At 40.3% G+C, this 21298-nt stretch overlaps 1 protein-coding gene across 6 annotated transcripts in view; it reads left to right on the top strand.

The window, feature by feature from the left end:
* Positions 1 to 21298, top strand: part of dazl (deleted in azoospermia-like) — a 153198-nt gene that overhangs the window by 21839 nt on the left and 110061 nt on the right. For 5 of the 6 annotated variants that reach the window (XM_048613226.1, XM_048613213.1, XM_048613221.1 and 2 more), the window contains exons 2-3: positions 4441 to 4590; positions 15839 to 15930. In XM_048613226.1, coding sequence (XP_048469183.1) covers positions 4441 to 4590; positions 15839 to 15930 — 242 coding nt within the window. The remainder of the gene's footprint in view (positions 1 to 4440; positions 4591 to 15838; positions 15931 to 21298) is intronic. The other variant, XM_048613239.1, reaches the window with a different exon arrangement.

Below are 21298 nucleotides of genomic sequence, written 5' to 3' on the forward strand. Positions count from 1 at the left end.
CTAAGCTTGAATTCTTCATCAAATCAGACTTGTGTGGTTTCAATCACACTTCTCATCAACTTCAGTTTGTTCAGTCAGAACTCTTGCTTCATTTTGAGTTTTTTCACAGCGTTAGCTTTTCTTCACGTGCATGGACTCATGATCTCCTTTCTTGAGTCTCAAATATCCAGCCAGTTTTTCAACAATCCCATTCATTTTAGTTCCTAATCTCGCATTAATTCCATTCCCACAGCCCGTAATCACCTTTTCAAAACTGTTTCAAGTCTGTGGTAATCCAATTTCTCTCTGTAAAGGCTTGAACCTAAAGCTACCCATGTTGATTTCCCAGCACATGTAAACTTGAAATCTTGTTTGTTTAAAAATTGGAAAGTTTGCGTGAACTTGTTTTGAATTCCCTGGATCCAAACTTGGCCCCCAGTTTTGTTATGATCCACATGAGGGAGCTGTAAACTAAAATAAAAAAAATTGCCAAACGGCGCCTAAACAATGAAATTACTGACAACTTCTAACTTTTTACAACTTCTACTTTAACATAATCAGAGTACATTTAAATTAAGCATCAATTAAAAGGTAAAATGTGGTCAGTACAAACCATAAAATCTGAGTAGCAAATACAGCAAACAATCTCATGTGAATACAAGTATTAGGAGCCCTCTTTGTACAAGTATGACACTACAGGTAATCTGCCTTTCTAACTCTGCCTCTGGTAAATTAGATCTCTTTTCTCAAGAATTGATTAGGTCCTTGAATCGCATGAAACAGAAGCTCCACTCCCCTATTCTTCATATCCATTGCCCAGTCAACACTGCAGAACTGGGGTAGGTTCGCAACAATCTTGATGGCACAGATTGCCAAGAGACCCCTTTTTAGCTGATTGCTTTTACAAACCCTGTTAAACAACCTGGTCTGCTGTGTCAAATCTGAAGCATAGTTTTAGAATTGTCCAATTCACAATTCCTATCCTAAACCAGTCTTCACGTTTCTGTACGTACAGGCAGTTATGCTATGATGCGATGGTTGCGTTCTTGTGTGACCTCGAGCAATAGAAAACAGCATTATAAGTAGATTGCTATACCTGTACAGCAGAAAGTTTGCATTATCAAACAGCGTCCAGTATTCATCATTCGTGTCACAGCCAATTTGCTTTAATGAAACACACGTTATAGCAGATCTACCTGTATTATATTATACCCAACTCCTTAAATCACCCTCCTCTCTTACCCTGTTGTAGTTTACTTTTTATTGCTACAGTGCACCCTCTACCTGTTGGTACTGCTTCCAGATCAAGAGTTGCAAGACCACATAAGCCATATAATCCTAGAAAATTACGACTGATTTCATTATAGTTGATGCAAACTCTAGTTTTTTTTAAAAAATATTTTTACAATTACAGATCCCAGAAAATTTGAAGAAATTTTCATTGCTGTCCAGCTTCTAGGCCAGTGATCACCATACAAACCATTACCACTGAAGTTGCTATCACTGATCACATCACGTCTTTAAAAAGTATTCTTATCTGCATTGCTGCTTGTTGCTGAAGTATCCCTTATCCATTGTGCCAGCAGGGAAAATGGGTTCTTTTTCTTTTGTTACTTATCCTAACCTGTCATAATCTTGTAAATTTCTATCAAATCTCCTGTGTTCCAAGGAGAACAATACTAGTTTTTCCAACATAACCTTGTAACTAAAATATTTCATTCCCAGACCCATTCTGGTAAATCTCTTGTTTTCTCAACAAACTTCACATCCTCCCTAAAACGTGATGGCTACAGTATTGTGGACTAATTGGAGCTTTATAAAGTTTTAGCATAAATTCTCTGCTTTTCTCAGAGATAAGAAATTTCTGCCATTTGGCAGATTTCCTCTAGTTGGGAATTTGGAAACAACCATTTAGACTCTCTGTTCCCATCTTCAGGTGTTTTAAAACAGTCGGCAGTCTCTGTAATTAAGCTACCTATACGGCAGCTTTGTGGATTTCTGGCCATTCAAGCTAAAAATAATTGTAATTCTGGCAGATTTCATAGATGGTCATGAATCTGCCTTTGGAATAGGTACTGTTTTTGATGGGGACATCAGAGTGCAATTGATAACTGCTGAAAGCGTGAAGTTTTTACTTTATTCATTCCAAGGGAATTGTGCATTCTCGGCTAGGTTAGCATTTATTGCTGCTTGCTATTTGCCCTGGAGAAGGTGGTGAGCTGTCTATGGTTTGCAATAGTTCAGAGTTCTAAAGTTTTGTCCCAGTGACAGTGAAGGAGTGGCAATACGTTTTCAAGTCAAGCACATATTTTCAAGAAGTCAAGAAGCATTGTCTTGTAATTTTCTGGAATGTCAGGAAATACACCTTTATTTTCTCCCTCACTAAATGTAAGTGCCGTGCAGAAATTCTTCACTAAATCAAAGAACTGTGAACATTGGAGATCTAAATCAAAAACAGATTGCTGGTGAAACTCAGCTGGTCTGGCAGCATCTGTGGGGAGAAAACCAAGTTAATGGTTAGAGTCTGGATCACTGGACTTGAAATGTTAACTTTGCTTTCTGCCCACAGGTGCTGCCAGATCTGAGTTTTGTCAGTAATTTGTTTGATTTGGAAGGGAACTTGCAGATGGAGGGATTCCCACATTTTTGGTTGTTTTGTTTTACTTTCAGATGGTAGAGGCTGTGGTTTGGAAGGTGTTGTCAAAGGAACCTTAGTGAGTTGCTGCAATGGATCTTGTAGTTAGTACACCGCTGCAACTGAGGGTTGGTGGTGGTGGAGTGAATTATTTTTGATATGGCACTAATAAAGCCAGCTGCCTTATCCTGGATGGTGTCAGGCTTCTCGCGTATTGTTGGAGCTGCAGTCACCCAGACAAGAGGAGAGTATTCACTCTCACTTCTGACTTGCGTCTGGTAGGTAGTTTTTATTTATGCCAATTGACAATGGTTACATGGTCACAGACTTTTAATCTTGGCTGTTAACTTTTAGCTTTTAATTGCAGAATTTTTATTAAATTCACATTGCAACATTTGTCATGCTAGAATTGAACCCAACTCCCCCAGGCATTTAGCCTGAGGTGCTGGATTACTAGTCCAAATCACATTACCACCACTTACCATCTCCCCAGGCTTTTCTGGTGAGTACTCCAGCAATTACACTAGATTCTGATTAGGCATATAGTAGCTTCTTCCATTGTGTCTCCACATCCATAGATCATCCAAAATAGCTTTCATTCCAGTGTGATCATTAAGTATGTCTTACACTGTCTGCATTGACAGTTGTCTGGGGCGGTGGAAACGCAAAACATCATGTGCAGCTACCTGTAACTCCTGAATGGCATCCAGAGTATAATTTGATTTTAAAAACCAAAGCTATCATCAGCTTCGCTTGCTAATAACCATTATTCCCATCAATAGTAGTAAAGACCTTTGCCTTGGAAAGTTATGGTAAACTGTCCTCATTGATTTGCATGTAGAGAGAGTCTTCAGAGCTTTATTGAGTTCCTTTCCATCTATGCACTGTTTTCCAGTTTTTTTTTTCCCCATTGCAATTGTGCAGCTGATTTAGTTTGTAGGGGATGTCACTTTCATGATTATTCCTTTTCTTTCCTCGCTCTTCAGCCTTTAAGGTTGGACTTGGTTGTAGCTGGAACTGTCTTCAGCAAATGCTACATTGGTCTCTCACTCTCTCATCTACTTCAAGGTGGTATTCACCAGGAAAATATCAAAGACCAATAAAAATGACTGCATAAGGGTCTAGGCCCGAAACGTCAGCTTTCCAGCTTCTCTGATGCTGCCTGGCCTGCTGTGTTCATCCAGCTCTAAAACCTTGTTATCTCAGATTCTCCAGCATCTGCAGTTCCTACAATCTCTGCATAATCTTGGATGTATTTGGCCATCAATGGGCTAGTGGACTGTGAAATGTCGTAATTCTTTGTTGGCAAGTTAAGGGTCACTGGTCCAAGCTTTTGACTTGGTTCAACTGACGATTATCTTTGTCTACTATTTGGAGCTCCATATCTTCATTTTTCCCATTGTGCTTAGTTTATCTTGCCCGCTTGTGGGATGATAGGGCTCCTTTCCTGGGGCATCGTCCTGACTAATTTTACACATATCTGTGAAGCTCCTGATCTTGCACAGAGGACCATTGTCTCTCTGACACTTTGATGTTCACTTAATGACTGAATTTTGTGCTATCTGGTGTTGAATTATTGTAAGTTTGCATTATGGGCAAATAAGTAAATGGGTAAGGCTGTTAAAGCTTTTTTTACCAGCAGAATGTTGGTAAGCAGAATTTTACTTTCTTTTACTTCCTTTAATTATGCCAATGGTAGTGAAAATGTTTCCTTTGGCAGCAGCCTGTTTCCCAGTAGATTCTAAAAGGCCACTGAGGTGAAAATTAAAACCAATCATGAGTTGATGATTCTTATGAGTATCTAAACAGCTTTCCCCTATTTGCAGTCTGGAAGAATCATTGAAGCACAAGATAGTGATGTCAGTCAGGAACTGGAGGGTCAGTCGTCTGCAGCACCCACAGTGAATCGCAGATATGTATTGCCAAGTGGAAGAATCATGCCGAACACAATTTTTGTTGGTGGAATTGACTTTGAGGTATGCTGTGATCTAATGTTTGTTTTATTTTGTTAGTTACTATATTGGAATTTTAATTTGTGCAAGTTGTAAACATGTTTGCATCGCTGACTACGATAACATACAGTGTACACCTGTGTCAGAGTGTAAAACATTTGTCTGCTCAATCCACTCACCTAAAATAGTAGGATAGCAGAAGTGCTACTTTCATCCAACAACTGAGAAGTAATAGAATGTTGAAAAGTGCTTTAACTAAGCAACATATTTACAAAAATTATTGAGTATTATTACTTGAGTAGTAATGTGCAATAATTTTGTGGAAATATGTTGCATAAAAGCTAGAGATGTAAAACTGTCATAACAAAAATACCCATATAAAATGTTGGAACTACTCAGCAGATCTGACACTACCTGTGGAGGGAGAAATGGAGTTAATGTTTTAGATCTGCATTCTCACTGACTTGGAAAAATGATCACAGTATCTCTCACCATAGTTACTACCAGCTTAGCTAAGTAAGTCCAGTATGAGTATTGTAGATTTCCAGTATCTCTGCTACTTTGCTTCTTATATTTTAAATGGACAAGTCATGTCACCTTAGTCCTATCAGACTATGTGGATGTATTGTAAATCAAGGGGGCTGTTTTATCCTGGACAGTGTCAAACTTAAGTGTTGTTGAAGCTGCAGTCATCCAGAAGTGGCAAGTATTCCATCACACTTCTGACTATTAAACTAGAAAGGGTGCATAAAAGATTTACAAGAATGTTACTGAGACTGGAAGGTCTGAGTTATATGGATAGGCTGGGACTTTTTTTTTTCTTCGAGTGTAGGAGGCTGAGGGGTGACCTTTTATCGAGGCTTATAAAATCATGAGGCATTGATCCGGTTGAATAGCCCATGTCTTTTCCGCTGTGTAGGGGAGCCCAAAACTATATGGCATAGGTTTAAGGTGAGAAGGGAAAGATTTAAAAGGGACCAGAAGGGCAACCTTTTCAGACAAGGGGTAGTGTGTGTATATGGAATGAGTTGCCAGAGGAAGTGGTCGATGTGGGTACAGTTAAACATTTAAAAGGCATTTGGACAGGCACATGGATGGGAAAGGTTTAGAGGGGTATGAACTAAATGTGGGAAAATAAGACTAGTTCAGTTTGGGAAATGTGGTCAGCATGGATGATTTGGGCTGAAGTTGTTTATGTACTATATGACTCTGACTCTTACAGGCTTTAGGAAGTCAGAAAGTGAGTTACTTACTGTATTCCTAGCCTCTAACCTGTTGTCCTTGTCACAGTTTATATGGCTAATCCTGTTCAATTTCTGACTAATGGTAACTCCCAGGTATTGATCATGGGACACCATTGAATGTCAACTGGAGATGGTGACTGTCTGCCATATGTGTGGTCCAAATGTTACTTGCCACTTATCAGCCAAACCTGGGTAATGCTGCATTTGAACATGAACTGCTTTAGTATCTGATGAGTTTTAAATGGTATTGAACATTTGTGCAATCAGTGAACATTCCCACTTCTGGCCTTATGAAGGATGGAAGGTCATTTAAAGAAACAGCTGAAGATAGTTGAACCTAGGGTAGCATTATCCTGAAGAACTCCTGCAGAGATTTCCTGGAGCTGAGATGATTGACCTCCAACAACCAGTGCCGTTTTCAGTTCAGGTAGGCATGACTCCAACCATTAGAGAGTTGCCCTGCTGATTCCCTCTGACACGGTTTTTGCTGAGGCTCCTTGTTGCACACTTGGTCAAATGTAGCTTTGATGACAAAGGCAGTCACTCTCACCTAATCTCTGGAATTCAGTTTTTGTTTGTTTGAACTAAAGCTGTAATGATGTCTGGAACTGAGTGTCACTGGCAGAACCCGAACTGAGTGTCAACAAGTAGGTTACTGCTGAACAAGTGCTGCTTGATAGCAATATTAATGACACTTTCAGTTATTTACTGATGATTGAGACTAGACGGGAGCAGTAATTGGCCGGGTTGGATTTTCCCTGCTTTCATCTATAGGACGTATCTGGGTAATATTTCACATTATCTGACAGATGTCAGTGTTGTAGCTGTACTTGTACATATTGGGTAGGGATGCAGCAGTTTATGGGAACATCATTGAACGTCAAAGGCCTTATTTTGAGTTTATTTTGGGGCTAGAATTACTGAAGACAAAAATGCTTTTCATTTTTCATGCATCAGGACAGATAGAAGAATGCCAGATTTGAAATTGAGAAGTTTATACTGCCTCCCTTTTTAATGCCTTTTCTCATGCATTCAGAAAATTAGAGGAGCATATAACAAATATAATACAATTTTCATGGTGAACTGTATATTTATACAAACTGAAGCTACATTGACAAAACTAGCATCCCAAGAACTTAGTCTCCAAGCGTTTGGAATAGTTTTCTGGTACTAGCTAGGGCTGAATTTATTGTAATTCAATATGGTGAAATGAAAAATGTGATATATTGACAGTTACTTTATTTTGTGCAGCAAAGTTTCTTGTTTAAAACTAGGAAATCCTGTGACTTCATTTTCTTGCGAAGCAATTAGGATTTCCGATTTTTGTCAACTTTTAACACACATTACTGGCCCATGATTGGATCTAAATGTTGTCCGTGCTTTAAACACTTTGACCAGTTTTATTCAGGTACTGTCCTTGAGTCAAGCAAAAAGGTCAGAGTCAAATTGCAGTTGAAAGCAATTTTGCGCTCTTAGTATTCTATAGACACCAAAGGGCCATGTGGCAGAATATTATCTAAAAGCATGCTCTTTTACGATTTTAAAAACTTGATATTCTTGCATTAATCATTCTGCCAATTGCAATGTTTAGTCTTTGCAATTGTTAACTAAACTACTACTGGCTACCAGTGTATAACGAGGTACTATCTGTGCAGTTGAACCAGCCCAGGTTATTTTTCTCACTCTCTACCCCAAGTGGAACAGATGGTGAGGGTGCCCAGAGCAAAGGATAAATGAAGTGCTAATGATGTTAAGGGAGAGATAGAGATGTAACATACATGCTAATAATATGTGTGAAAAGGAGAAAATAGTTAGTACAACGAGCAAAGCTAACAAGACACTCAGTCAGGGCATTGTAATCAAAATGGAGAACAAATTAAGTTCAACAACTTCAGAACACAATGTTGAATACTAGACACCAAAGTTCCTAAGTGGAAAATGAGATGGTGTTCATTCACCTTGTTTTGAGCTTTATTAGGACTGTAACATGGAAATGTTTGCATGGAAGCAAGATGATTTATTGAAATGGCAAGCCACTGGACCAGGTTTGTTCTTGCGGACAGTGAAGGTGTTCTGCAAAATAATTATGCAGTTGCATTTTGTCTCAGCAACATACGTATTGTGACTAACATATACAGTAGACAAGATTGCAAGAAGTACAAGTAACAAGCTGCTTCCCTTGGAAGGTGTGTTTGGGGCCTAAAACAGTGAGGAGGAATGAGGTGAAAGGGCAAGTATTACACCTTTTTTCTAATTGCATGAGAAGGTGGTGAAGGGGGATGAGGGCACACCGAAGTCGTCTTTAACATTGGCAAAACCCCAGTTGACCTGCGAATAAATAAACAATTGATGGACAATTGACACTTTAATGTGACAAGAACAGCTGGGTATGTGAAGTACATTTGGTGTCATTGGAGAAAATTGCCGATACAGCCAATTGAAAATGGTGACAAGGCACTTCAAAGAGCATTATTTATGCAAAGATCACCCTTTTGTAAAAGTAAATGGTGCTTGCAAAAGTGTTTTTGTCTGAGGCTGTATCTAGTAGGGAGGAAAAGCAAGGCCTAGTACCTGCAGTATTTGACATTTTGGAAGGAATTTCATAAAGTGCTGTACAAGATTATTACAAAATTAATGCACATTGGATCAGAGGTAGCATGGCCAAATGGATTGAGGTGTGAAAAGAATGACTAAACAAATCATTTTACATTTGGAAACTATAAATAGTAGTTTACCACTGAAGGATCTCTGCTATTTTCTAATGATGGAACACCCAGTTTGAAAGTAAACTAAAAGGAGGCTGTAAGACAGCAGTTGAAGGATATGTAAAGGTTAAGTAATTGGGCAATAAAGTGATGCAGGCAAATAATGTAGGGATTAATAATGTAGAAGTTATCCACTTTGAGGAAAAAATATAATGTTGTTTTTCAAAAATGGAAGACTGACAAAAAAAAGGTTAATACTCAAAGGGATTTGGGACTCCTTTTGTATGCAATCACAAAGTTAATTGACGCAATAAGCAATTTAGAAGAAAATGCCATAGTAGCCCTTATTGATTGGGGAATGTATTATAAGAGTAATGAAGTCTTGCTGCTGTTGTGTAGACAATAAAGCAGGACATTTTGGAAATATTCAGTGGATCAGGTAGTGGAGAAGAGGAGTAGATTTGTGAACTTTTTTATTTGGAATGTTTTTCTCTTGCATTGCTGTCTGGCCTACTGAACTTTTCTAGTATTTTCAGTTCTTATTTCGCAATTAGAGCGTCCAGAATATTTTGTTTAGCAATTGGATAGGGCTTTGGCAACTCTATACCTGGAATACTAGAGTCCGATTTTATAGCACAGAAAGAGACCCTTTGGCCCATCATGTGGAAATGTTGTCAACAAAGAGACCTAGGTGCATAGTTCCTTGAAACTGGAGTCACAGTTCGTCAGGGTGGTGAAGAAGGTATTTGGCATGATTGTCTTCGTTGGTCAGAACACAGTATTGGAGTTGGGACTTCATCTTGCTGCAGTACAGGACATTAGTAAGGCCACTTTTAGAATACTGCATAAAATTCCACAGGAAGGGTGTTGTTAAACTTGAGAGGGTGCAGAAAAGAGTTATAAGAATGTTGTCGGGACGAGAGTGTTTGTTTGTGTTGTACAGAGAGACTGAATAGGCTGGGGCTTTTATCCTTGAAGCGTCAGAGGCTGACGGGTGATCTTACAGAGGTTTATAAAATCATGAAGGGCATGGATAAAATGAATGGTCAAAGCCCTTTTCCTAGGGTAGGGGAGTTCAAGACTAGAGGGCATAGGTTTAAGGTGAGAGGGGAAAGACTTAAAAGGGATCTGAGGGGTAACTTCCATGCAGAGGGTGGTGCCATGTATGGAATGAGTGCCAGAAGAACTAGTGGAGGTGGGCATAATTACAACATTTAAAAGGCATCTGGACAGGTACATGAACAGGAAGGGTTGAGATGGGTATGGGCCAAATTCTGTCAAATGGGACTTGGTAAGATTGGGATGTCTGGTCAGCGCAGACGAGTTGGACCAAAGGGTCTGTTTCTGTGCTGTATCACTCTTATTTCCACACTTGTCAGCAGATCTCCAGCTATTGTAATCCTATTTGCCAGCACTTGCCCCACAGCTTTGTATTTTATGGTGTTTCAAGTGCTAATCTATATATTGCTTAAATGTCTTGAGGGTTCCTGCTTCTACCATCCTTTTCCAGGCAGTGAGTTCCAGATAGCTACAGCCCTCTGGGTGAAAACCATGTTGATCCTCCACTCTGAACCTTCTGCACCTTGCCGTTAAAGTTGTGCCACCCCCCACGCCCCTCAAAGGTTTCTTCCTGTTTACCTTTTCTGTCTGACCTTCCTCCTCTTTCTCTCCTCTCCACCCCACCCAAATCTTTCTCTTAAGGAACATCACTAGCCAGAAGCAGTTACTTACCCAGGAAACATGGGAGATGCGCTGGCTTGCAGAGGAGATCAAAACAATGTGGTTCCAAGTGCGTACGCCATTGGCACATCTCTCCCATCAGAGGCCCAAACAACTACTGCTCCATCCCCCACTTGCATTTTGATAAATCGGACCATTAGGCTGTGTTCCTCTTGACTTACAAGCAGAAACTGAAGAGCGAGGACCTGGTATAGAAGTTCATACAGTTGCTGGTCTGAGGTATTGGAGGAGCTCCTACGTGACTGTTTGGAGTTAGTGGCCTAGTCCATATTCAAGAACTCAGCAGCCAACCTAAATGAGTATGCCAGTATTGTTACAGACTGCATCAGTAAGTGTGTCGAGGACTGTGTGCCAAAGAAGATAATCCATGTGTTCCCCAACCAGAAACCATTAATGAACTAAAAGATACACTCCCTACTTAAGTCCATATCTGAGGCAATAAAGGCGGGTGACCCTGACCTATACGGGAAATTTAGGTATGATCTTCACAAAGCCATCAGGGATGCCAAGAGACTACCAGACGAAACTAGAGTTTCAGACTAACTATGCGAACTCGCGTTGACTGTGGCAAGGCTTATACAGTATAACTGGCTACAAGCCAAAGTCGAACAGAATTGCTGACAACAATATATCCCTCTGCAGTGAGCTCAGTACATTCTATACTTGTTTTGAATGGAAGATCAGTGAAATTATGTCACCTGCCCTGACAGCTTTGGTTCACTTGTACCTACAATCGTGGCTGAAGACTTCAAATTGGCTGCCTTGAGTGTGAACCCACAATGTGACTGGCCAGGATGGAGTCCTTGGCCACGCATTCAGATCCTGTGTGGACTAGCTGTCAGGAGTACTCTTGGACATCTTTAACCTCTCCCTTTTACGATGTGAGATTCTCGTCTGTTTCAAGAAGATTGTTACCAGCCCAGTGCCCAAGAAAAATGTAGTATGCCTTAATTACTACCACCTGGTGGCTGTGACATCCAGCATTATGAAGTGCTTCGAGAAGTTAGTAATAGCACATATGAACTCCAACTTCCCATTTGCCTTGGTCCATCACAATTCGCCCAACGTTGCAAAACGTCCATGGCAGATGCCATCTTGGCCTTGCACTACCTGGAACATCGAGGAATCTGACATAGATGTCCTACTTAGTGATCTTAGCTCCACCTTCAACACCATAATTCCAACTAAACTCTGAAACCCAGGACTTTGTTCCCCACTCAGCAACTGGATCCTCGATTCCTGACCCACAGACCACAATCAGTAAGGGTAGGCGACAATAGCCCCCCCACGATAATCCTCAACACCGGTGCCCAGCAAGGCTGTGTACTCAGTCCGTTACTATACTCCTTAAACACCTACAACTGTGGCCTATTTCGGCTCTAGCTCTATTTGCAAGTTTGCTTGATGACTCCACCATAATGGGTCGGATCTTAAACAATGAAGAGACAAAACTTAGTGGCATGGTATAAAGGCAACAATCTCTTCCTCAGTGTCAGCAAAGCAAAGGAGATGGCCATTGACTTCAGGAAGCAGTGTGGCGAACAAGTGGATGTGGACAAGAGCTTCAAGTTCCTAGGAGTAAAGATAACCAACAATCTGTCCTGGTGCATCCATGTCAGTGTTACAGTCAAGAAAGCACACCAATGCCTCTACTTCCTCAGAACACTAAGGAAATTCAGCATGTTCACAATGACTCTTACCAATTTTTAGAGATATGATGCTTTCTGCAGTGTATCCCAGTGCATCACAGCTTGGTATGGCAACTGCCCTGCCAAGATCACAAGAAATTAGAGTTGTGAACATAGCTTAGCCCATCATGCAAATCAGCCTTCATTCCATTGACTCCAGCTATACCTCCTGCTTCCTCGGGAAAGCAGCCAACATAGTCAAAGACTCCTTCCACCCTGGTTGTACTCTCTTCCATTGGGCAGAAGATACAAAAAAATTTAAAACACGTACCAAAAGACTTGAGAACCGCTTCTTCCTTTCTGTTATCAGATTTGTGACTGGATCTCTCGTATTGGAGTTGATCTTTCTCTGCACCTTCTCTGTAGTAGTGACACCATATTCTTTTACTCTTTTATGTACTTGTATTTGTGTAAGGTATGATTTGTCTGCTTGGTGTGCAATAGTTTTCACTATCTCCGTACATGTGACAATATTAAATCAAATAAAAACATTGAAATCTAGTCTATCATATCTAAATTTTTCCAGCCCTGGCAATATCCTGGTGAATCTCTTCTGCAGCTTCTTTTGTATAGTTGCATCCTTCCTATGGTGTAGCAATCAGAAATGCACAGAGTACGAGCAGTAGCCTAACTAATGGTGTGTACAGCTCCATTACATCTTTTTTGCTGTTGTATTCAGTGCCTTGACAAATAAAGGCAACTATCCCATATGCCTCAAACACCTTATTTACCTGCCCTCCTGCCTGTAAGGATCTATGGACATGCATACCAAGACCCCTCTGATCTTCTGTACTTTCTAGTGTGTTAGCATTTAATGTGTATTTCCTTTTATTGTATCATCTCTCATTCTTAGGAATAAACTTTCATTTGCTACTGTTCCTCTCATCTGTCTGGCCCATTTGTATCATCCTGTTCCCTAAGGCTTTCTTAAACCCTGCTGTGTACCACACCATCAGTTCTTATATTCTCTGCAAACTTACTGATTGTACCTCTGCATTCATCTCTAGATTATTAACATGCAACAAAATGCAAAAGCCCCAGTACCAAACCTTGTGGTATGACATTGAACACAGGTTACCAGTCACAAAAGCAATCTTTGACCATCACTGTCTGCTTTGTGTCACTAAGCCACTTTTTTGGATCCAAATTGCCCTGGATCACGTGGAGCTGCTTAACCAATTTGGAGTGTGAGACCTTGTCAAATGCCTTACTGAAGTCTATGTAGACTACATCAACTGCATAACTGTTATCTATACATTTGATCACTTTGTCTAACAAATTTGACTGAATATATTTTTGACTGAGATATTTTTGTACAGTTTTTGGATTTCTTCAGCTAAGGAAGTATCTATTTACCTAATAGAGTAAGTGCAATAAAAGGTTGGTAAAATTATTCCTGGGATAGGCATTGTATTCTCTGGAAGTGAGGTGTAGTGGACAGCAAAAAAAGTTACCTCCGAGTACCACGGGATCTTGATCAAATGGGCCAGTGGGTGAAGGAGTGACAGATGGAGTTTAATTTAGGTGAATGTGAGGTGCTGCATTTTGGAAAGGGAAATCAGTGCAGGACTTGTACTCTTTATGGTCCTGGGGAGTATTGCTGAGCAAAGACCTTGGAGTACAGGTTCATAGTTCCTTGAAAGTGGAGTCGCAAGTAGATAAGATAGTGAAGAAGGCGTTTGGTATGCTCACTATTATTGGTCAGTGCATTGAGTATAAGAGCTGGGAGGTCATTTTGTGGCTGTACAGGACATTGGTTAGGCCACTATTGGAATACTGTGTGCAGTTCTGGTCTCCCTGCTATCAGAAGGATGTCGTGAAACTTGAAAGGTTTCAGAAAAGATTTACAAGGATGTTACCAGGGATGGAGGGTTTGAGCTATAGGGAGAGGCTGAATAGGCTGGGGCTATTTTCCCTGGAGCGTCGGAGGCTGAGGGGTGACCCTAGAGGTTTATGAAATCATTATGGGCATGAATAGGGTAAACAGACAAGGTCTTTTGCCTGGGGTGGGGGAGTCCAAACCTAGCGGGTATAGGTTTAAGGTAAAATAAAATATAAAAGGGATCTAAGGGGCAACTGTTTCATGCAGAGGGTGGTGTGTATACGGAATGAGCTGCCAGAGGAAGTGGTGGAGACTGGTATAGTTACAACATTTAAAAGACATTTGGATGGGTATATGAACAGGAAGGGTTTAGAGGGATGTAGGACAAATTCTGTCAAATGGGACTAGATTAATCTACGATATCTGGTTGGCATGGACGAGTTAGACAGAAGGATCTGTATCCGTGCTGTATATCTCTATGAATGCTTAACATATAGAAAGCTTGAAATAGAGGTGTTCTATGGTTGGAAAGTTTTGAGTGCAGAGCATGGCCTTGGAGGAAGGTAGCGGCTGCAAAGGACTGAGACGTGAAATTTCTTCACTGTAGTGTGAATCTTAGAATTTCTTTACACTAGAGGCTGTAGATGTCGAGTTCCTGAGCATATTTAAGAAAAAAAAATAAGTTGATGGATTTGGGGTACTTGAGGGGATTTAAGTGACATCAGGGTGGAGATGATTTTGAAGTTCAGCTGTGATTTTATTGAATGATGGTGTAGTCTCAAGTGGCCAAGTGAACTTCCTGTTCTTTTTCTTATTAGCTGATATGACCGTTCAGTTGTTTTGCTTCAGATGAACACACCTTAAAGCAAAATGTCATTATATTCAGTTCAGATCAGTGCCGCTGGGATATTTCTTTCAAAATGAGCTGTTTGCTTTTTCAGATGCAGTAATGGAGTAGATACTTGCATACAGGCAAATCCTGTTCCTATCAATGTTGGGAAATTGGCCAAACAAAGACTGCAGGAGGCTTGGAAGGAGAGGAGACAAGGTCAACACAATCACCCATCCCAGGACAAGGCTTCATTGCCCAAAGTGCTTATTCCAATAATTGAATCACTTATTGCTTTTACAACAGAGATATTAACAGTATTCTACATCTACCCACTCCATAGGTCCGCTGTTCTCTTTATGAAGCTGCTGCCCTGCTCTGTTTTTCAGGAAAAACAAGGACCTCCTCTCCTCCTCACTTGTATCCTAATTTTGAAATTGTCCATCTTGGTTACTTTGTTTTTATTTGTAGGATCTTTGTTGTTTGTGTAGATTTTTAATAAATATCTCGACCAATCCACCTCCCTTTCTCCTGCATGGAAAATAATTACTAGATTAATTGCCAAGTTCTCGGTTTTCTTTGAATTGAGGATCCTATTAATGCTTTTCTTGGAAATAATTAAAGATTGGGCCAGTTTGAAAAACAGTCAGGAGAACGGGTCATCTTTTGGCTTGAAAAATTATAGAACGGTGTACGTAGAATTGCTTTTGTAAACCGGGGTGCAAAAAACCATCTTGTTTGAATAAAAGTCAAGCTTTCCCTCCACACCATAGATTGTTCCATGAAAGGTAGCATTCAGTTTCCTAACAAATGTTTCATGAGGATTCCAATTTGGACCATTAAATCTGTGACTGTAGTAATATTCAAATTACTAGATAGAAATTCTGTTACCCCAAAAATTGGAAGTCTCCTTTTGGATGGGGAAGCAGAGAAGAAATCATGCTACACTAAAGCATGATATTCTGAAACTTTGGAAACCTAAGGGACATTGGCCTATGCAGTTTTTACAACTACAAACTCTCTACTTGACTGCCTGATTGGGTGAAGTGGTGTTTAGGACCTAAAGACATCAACCTGTATTGCTCAGTTTTTTTTCTTTTTTGGCCTTGAAAGTGTTGCAGATCCTAAGAAATAACCTTAAATTTTAAACTTTTAATAACGCACAGATACTTATGCTGCTCTATTTTTCCAAGTATTTGTAGAGTCTTCAAACAGAATAAACTGCTATATTTTATCCGTTTCAGATGGGTGAGGATGAGATGCGAGGTTTCTTCACAAGGTATGGTGCTGTGAAGCAAGTTAAAATAATCAGCGATGGAGGTGGTGTTTCCAGAGGGTAAGATATTTATTAACAAATCAAATATACTCTTGTTCATGCTCAAATTTATTTTGGTCCTTGTTTTGAAATTTAATTTTGTAATTAGTTTGGCAAAAGTAGTCATTTGCTAGGTTTTGGACTTCACCTGATTAAGATGCTGGTGAAGAAAAAATAGGTGGGCATATTGTTTATAGAACCTGCTATCATCACTTTTTATTTAGAGGATTAATGTAATTTATGATAGTTTCCCATTGTTTGTGGAGAATGCAGTGATGGCCTAATAGTATTATCATTGGACTGTTAATCCAGAGACCCAGGTAATGTCCTGGGAACCCTGGTTCAAATGCCACCATGATAGAATTTGAATTTGGAATTAATTGTCCAACGATGACTATGAATTCATTGTCAATTGTCAGAAAACCCCATGGTTCAGAAATGTCTGTTAGGGAAAGAAACTGCCATCCTTACCTGGTCTGTGACTCCAGATCCACAGCAATGTGGTTCACTCTTAACTTCTTTCTGGGCAGTTAGGGACAGGCAATAAATGCTGGCCTAGCTAGTGATGCCCTCATCCCGTCAATGAATAAAATAAAACAATGCCTCGTATGTCTATGTCTGTAGCCATGACTAGAAGTTCTGAAGATATAGGGCCAGAATTAAAGTCGTCTCCGTATGGCTAGTGGGGAGGACAGGGAGATTTCGTTTGTCATGACCCATGTAGGAACCATTATTGAATAATGTTCTACCATGGGAGATTGGGGAGTTAGGGTTTGAATTTATTAAAAAAAAAACGCATATAGGAACATATGAATCAGGTGCAGAAATGGGCAGTTCAGCCTCTCGAGCGTTCTCTGCCACTCAGTAAGATTGTGGCTGATCTGATTGTGACCTCAAATCCACAGTCTCATCTACCCCTGATAGATATTTTTAATCAACCTGTTCACTAGTGTTGATTTCTGAGCAGGTGAAACTTGAAGTTGTGTTTTCCAGCTCAGAGGTAGGGACTACTGCATGCAAGAGTCCTTGCTTACCCCTGATAATCTTTCAACTACTTGTTTAAGAATGTATTAATTTGTCTTTAAAAATATTCAAGGACTCTGCTTCTCTGTTTTGGATCTGGAACCTCAAATGTGGTGACCTCTAGCTCCATACCAATTAACATAAGATCAAACAGACAAGAGTTGCTCAGAATACTGTGGGAAAGGAGAGGCTTTGAGAGATGGTGGATATGGGGAGCAGATGGGAAACAAGTTGAGCCTGAAAATCAGCTCAATGAGCTGTATGGTTGACTCTTAATTTTCATGTGAAATGTTTGCTGAAAATAAAGTGTATTCTGGCTGTTAAAAGTTAATTTCTTAAATGAGTTGAATTATTTCCTTCATTTAGGTTTGAGTAATAATGCTTTCTAGATTCCCTTTGCATTCCTGTTTTGGTATTACTAGTAGCATTTTACTTTTGTTTTCAACTTAACTTTCTTGCTACCTGCGGTTTAAATTTGCAGCAATAAAATCTAAAGTTAGAATTTCCCTTGCACTCATAGAGGAGGAAAAGTCACTGAATTTTCCTGGTCATTCCATCAGATGCTGGGCCTGTTGACTCAGTTAGAGCTAACTGGGTGTGTGAAATGTAATTTACCTGTGTTTTCCAAACGAAGCAGTGATTTGAGGTGATGTCGTCTCCTTGTTTCATACCTTCATGCATGAACAATCAAAGTCAACTCTGTCAGTGTTTATGAAAGTTACAACTTCTCTCCATTTTCATGCCATCAAATCATTCCAAACTATTGCTGCTGATTTCTTTCAAACAAGCCTGTATGCTGTGGTCTCAAAGTGATAAGAAGCCTTTTTTGCCAGTTCCTATTCTCAACAGCACAAAGATACCACAGTACCTCACCAGATGCTATTTTCCTGACTGCAGAGGACAGATGGTTTGCTGGTGCTCACTTGGGCCCTTTACTCCTAACCCTTCTCACTTTTCTGAGACATGTTTGTTATCGCTGCCCAGCCAAATGTTTTCCAGCACTTTTCCATATCCATCTGTCTGGATTTATCCTACTGATTCCAATCCTAGCTGACTAAGCATTTTCACCATATCTCCAGGAAATGTTTCTCGTTCCTACTTAATATCATCAAGATATCCAGTTGATCCAACTTTGCCCTCTTTCACGTCAATCAGTGTTTGCTGATCATACTCCCTTCCCTTGCTTCTCACCAACCTCACTCGATGAATTCCCAATTTACTGTAGCTTCATGAGGCTGCCATCTTGAATCCATGTCTTGCCTTAATTCCTCTTTCCTGCTTTTTCCGCAAACCCATTGATACCCTTATTGATTTGAAAATATATCCACCTCAGCCTGGAATATTCTTAACTACACAGCCTAGACAGCTTTCTGCAGAAAAGACTTTCACAGATTTGCTCCCCTCTAAGAGAAGAAATTCTTGCTCATCTCCATTTTAAATGGATGACCCTTAGTCTGAGATTATGCTCTCTGGTCCTAAACTCCCAAAGGAGAAACAACCTCTCTGTAGCTACACTGTCAAGTCCCCTTCAAGAATGCATGATTTCTGCCCCATACCCATCATTCATTTCTCAAATGAGTTACACTGCTGGCTTGTTCAAATTTCTGGTGCTTTTGGGACTTATAGAGGAGCCAAGCGTTGCAGCTGTGCCATTGGTGCATGGGACTGCTGTGCTGTTACAAAGCAGATACTTAATTTAGACTATCACTGTCTAAAGGATCATTTAAAAAGCTTAGAATTGTGGAAGCAAACCCTTTGGTCCAACTAGCACACACTGACCACCTTCCTAAACCATCTAGTCCCACTTGTCTGTGTTTGGCTCATGTCCTTCCAAACCTTTCCTAGTCATGTACTTATCCAAATATCTTCTAAATATTGTAACTATACCTGCAACCACCACTTTCTCTGGCAGTTCATTCAACCTACAAGCCACTCTATATTTAAAGAAAAAGTTGCCCCTCATGTCCTTTTAAATTTTTTCTCCTCTCACCTTAAAAATGTGCTCCCTAGTTTTGAACTCCCCAACCTAGGGAAAAGACCCTTGCTATTCACCATTTCTATGTCTTTCATGATTTTCTAAACCTCTATAAGGTCACTCCTCAACCTCCTATGCTCTGGTTGAAAAAGGTCCCAGCCTACGCAGCCCATCTTTACAACTCAAACCTTACATTACAGCAACATCCTGGTCTGTCTTTTCCAAACACTTCCAATTTAATAATGTCCTTCCTTTAGCAGGGTGACCAGAACTGTACACAGTGCTTCAGAAGAAGCATCAGCAATGTCCTGTACAACCTCACCGTGACGTCCCAACTCCTGTACTCAAAAGCCTGAATAATGAAGGCAAGCGTGTTTAATGCCTTCCTAATCACCCTGTCTACATGTTACGCAAATTTCAAAAAATTTACGTACCTGAACGCCAGGTGTCTCTAACAACCCTACCCAGTGCCTTATCAATAATTGTACAAGTCCTGGCGTTGTTTGTTTTACCAAAGTGCAATACCTCGCATTTATTCAAATTAAACTCCATCTACCCCTCCCCAGCCCATTGACCCAATTGATCAAGATCTCTTTGTAACTTTCACTGTCCCCGATACCACCAATTTCTCCTAAGTTCTATCCAAATCGTTTTTATCTAGTAGAAGGTTTTCTGCCTCCAGCCTGGTTTGCAGTGCTTTCATTTTTGGGTCCATTCATTTATGTTAGAAGTTTTTCCTGAGGTTCTCAGTTTGGTTTCAGCCATTCTTATAATCTCAACTGCTTGTTGGACAATAGGACTGTCAATTTAACTTTTTAACTTATTTAACCACCTAGTAAATTTTAATCCAACTTTGATTCTGGCACCCATGATTGCAACAGTGATTTACCGGGGCTGTCCCTGCATTTTACTCTGATGTTCAATGTGTCCAGTTTTTGTGCCCAATTCCATTGAAGATAAGTGAATGAAACGTACATTCTGGGTGTGATCTGAGAGTATCTGACTTTCTATCAGAACTAGATAGTTAGATTTCTAGTGTGTAATAATTGTAGAGGCAAGGAAAACAGTGGGTGGTTGGGGCGGCAATATGTGTAAGTTGTATCATAGAATAATAGAATCCCTACAGTGTGTAAACAGGCCGTTCGGCCCAACAAGTCCACAATGACCCTCTGAGAATCCCACCCAGACTGATCTCCCACAACCCACCTAATCTACACATCCCTGGACACTATGGGCAATTTAGCATGGCTAGTCCACCTAGCCTGCACATCTTTGGACTGTGGGAGGAAACTAGAGGAAACCCACGCAGACACGGGGAGAACATGCAAACTCCACACAGACAGTCACCGGAAGGTGGGATTGAACCTGGGTTCCTGGCGCTGTGAAGCTAACCACTGTGCCACCGTGGCTGCCCTGTGAACGGGTGGAAATCCGGATTGATTAAAATGTAGTGCACAGTAAAAGACATAATAAAACAAATGCATTTTGAGAAGCAGTTAGAAAAATCAGAATCGTCAACAACAGCTACCTTTCCAAAAAGTAGTTATGGTAACAGTCTGAAAATATTGAATGCAGTGATGTCAGAAAACACCGGAGGCAATCTGTGATACAGTTTATACCGCTTCTGTTGAGCTTCATTGGAACACAGTTGAAAGCCAAGGACAGGTGTCGGGGAACTGGGTAGGCTGAAGTTTAAATGACAGTATTGGGAGTTCAGACTAATCCAGAACGCAGAATGTTTACAGAATATTGTATAGTGTTTAGTCTTTTAATTACAAAGGAGACTGTGTGTGTATTTTGGACAAATTAATATAGTGTACTAAATTGAAATGTTTACTTCTTGAATCTCAAGTGTTTTGGGGACCTGGATAAGACAGGTGATTAAAAGGACAAGTGCTCTGCCTCTGGCACTTGCATGGGAAGGTGTTGATGGAGGAGTGAACTGTGGTCTTGTGGAGAAAACTGTCTTTTCAGAGGGCTGAAAAGCAGAAAGCTGGTTTAAAAACCATAAGAACTGCGGGTGCTGTAAAAACAAAGTTGCTGGAAAAGCTCAGCAGGTCTGGCAGCATCTGTGGAGGAAAAAATAGAGTTAACGTTTCGGGTCCGGTGACCCTTCCTCCGTTCTGAGGAAGGGTCACCGGACCCAAAACGTTAACTCTGTTTTCTCCTCCACAGAAAGCTGGGTTGTTTGGTGTTGGCAGTGATCTGTTGAGTGCAGAGGCCCTAGTATTGTCTTTCTCTCTTGTCTTCAGAATTCCCATTCTATTTAGACCCCTTTGTTTGGCCTCTTACTCTCCGGATATTTTTATTATGATACCAGTAATTCTCATCAGCTAGTTCCATTTCAGTGGTCCCTTGAATAACCTACGTTTCTCTGAAATTATAACACTA

The sequence above is a fragment of the Rhincodon typus genome, chromosome 2 (assembly GCF_021869965.1).
Source record: "Rhincodon typus isolate 14 chromosome 2, sRhiTyp1.1, whole genome shotgun sequence".
Lineage (NCBI taxonomy): Eukaryota > Metazoa > Chordata > Chondrichthyes > Orectolobiformes > Rhincodontidae > Rhincodon > Rhincodon typus.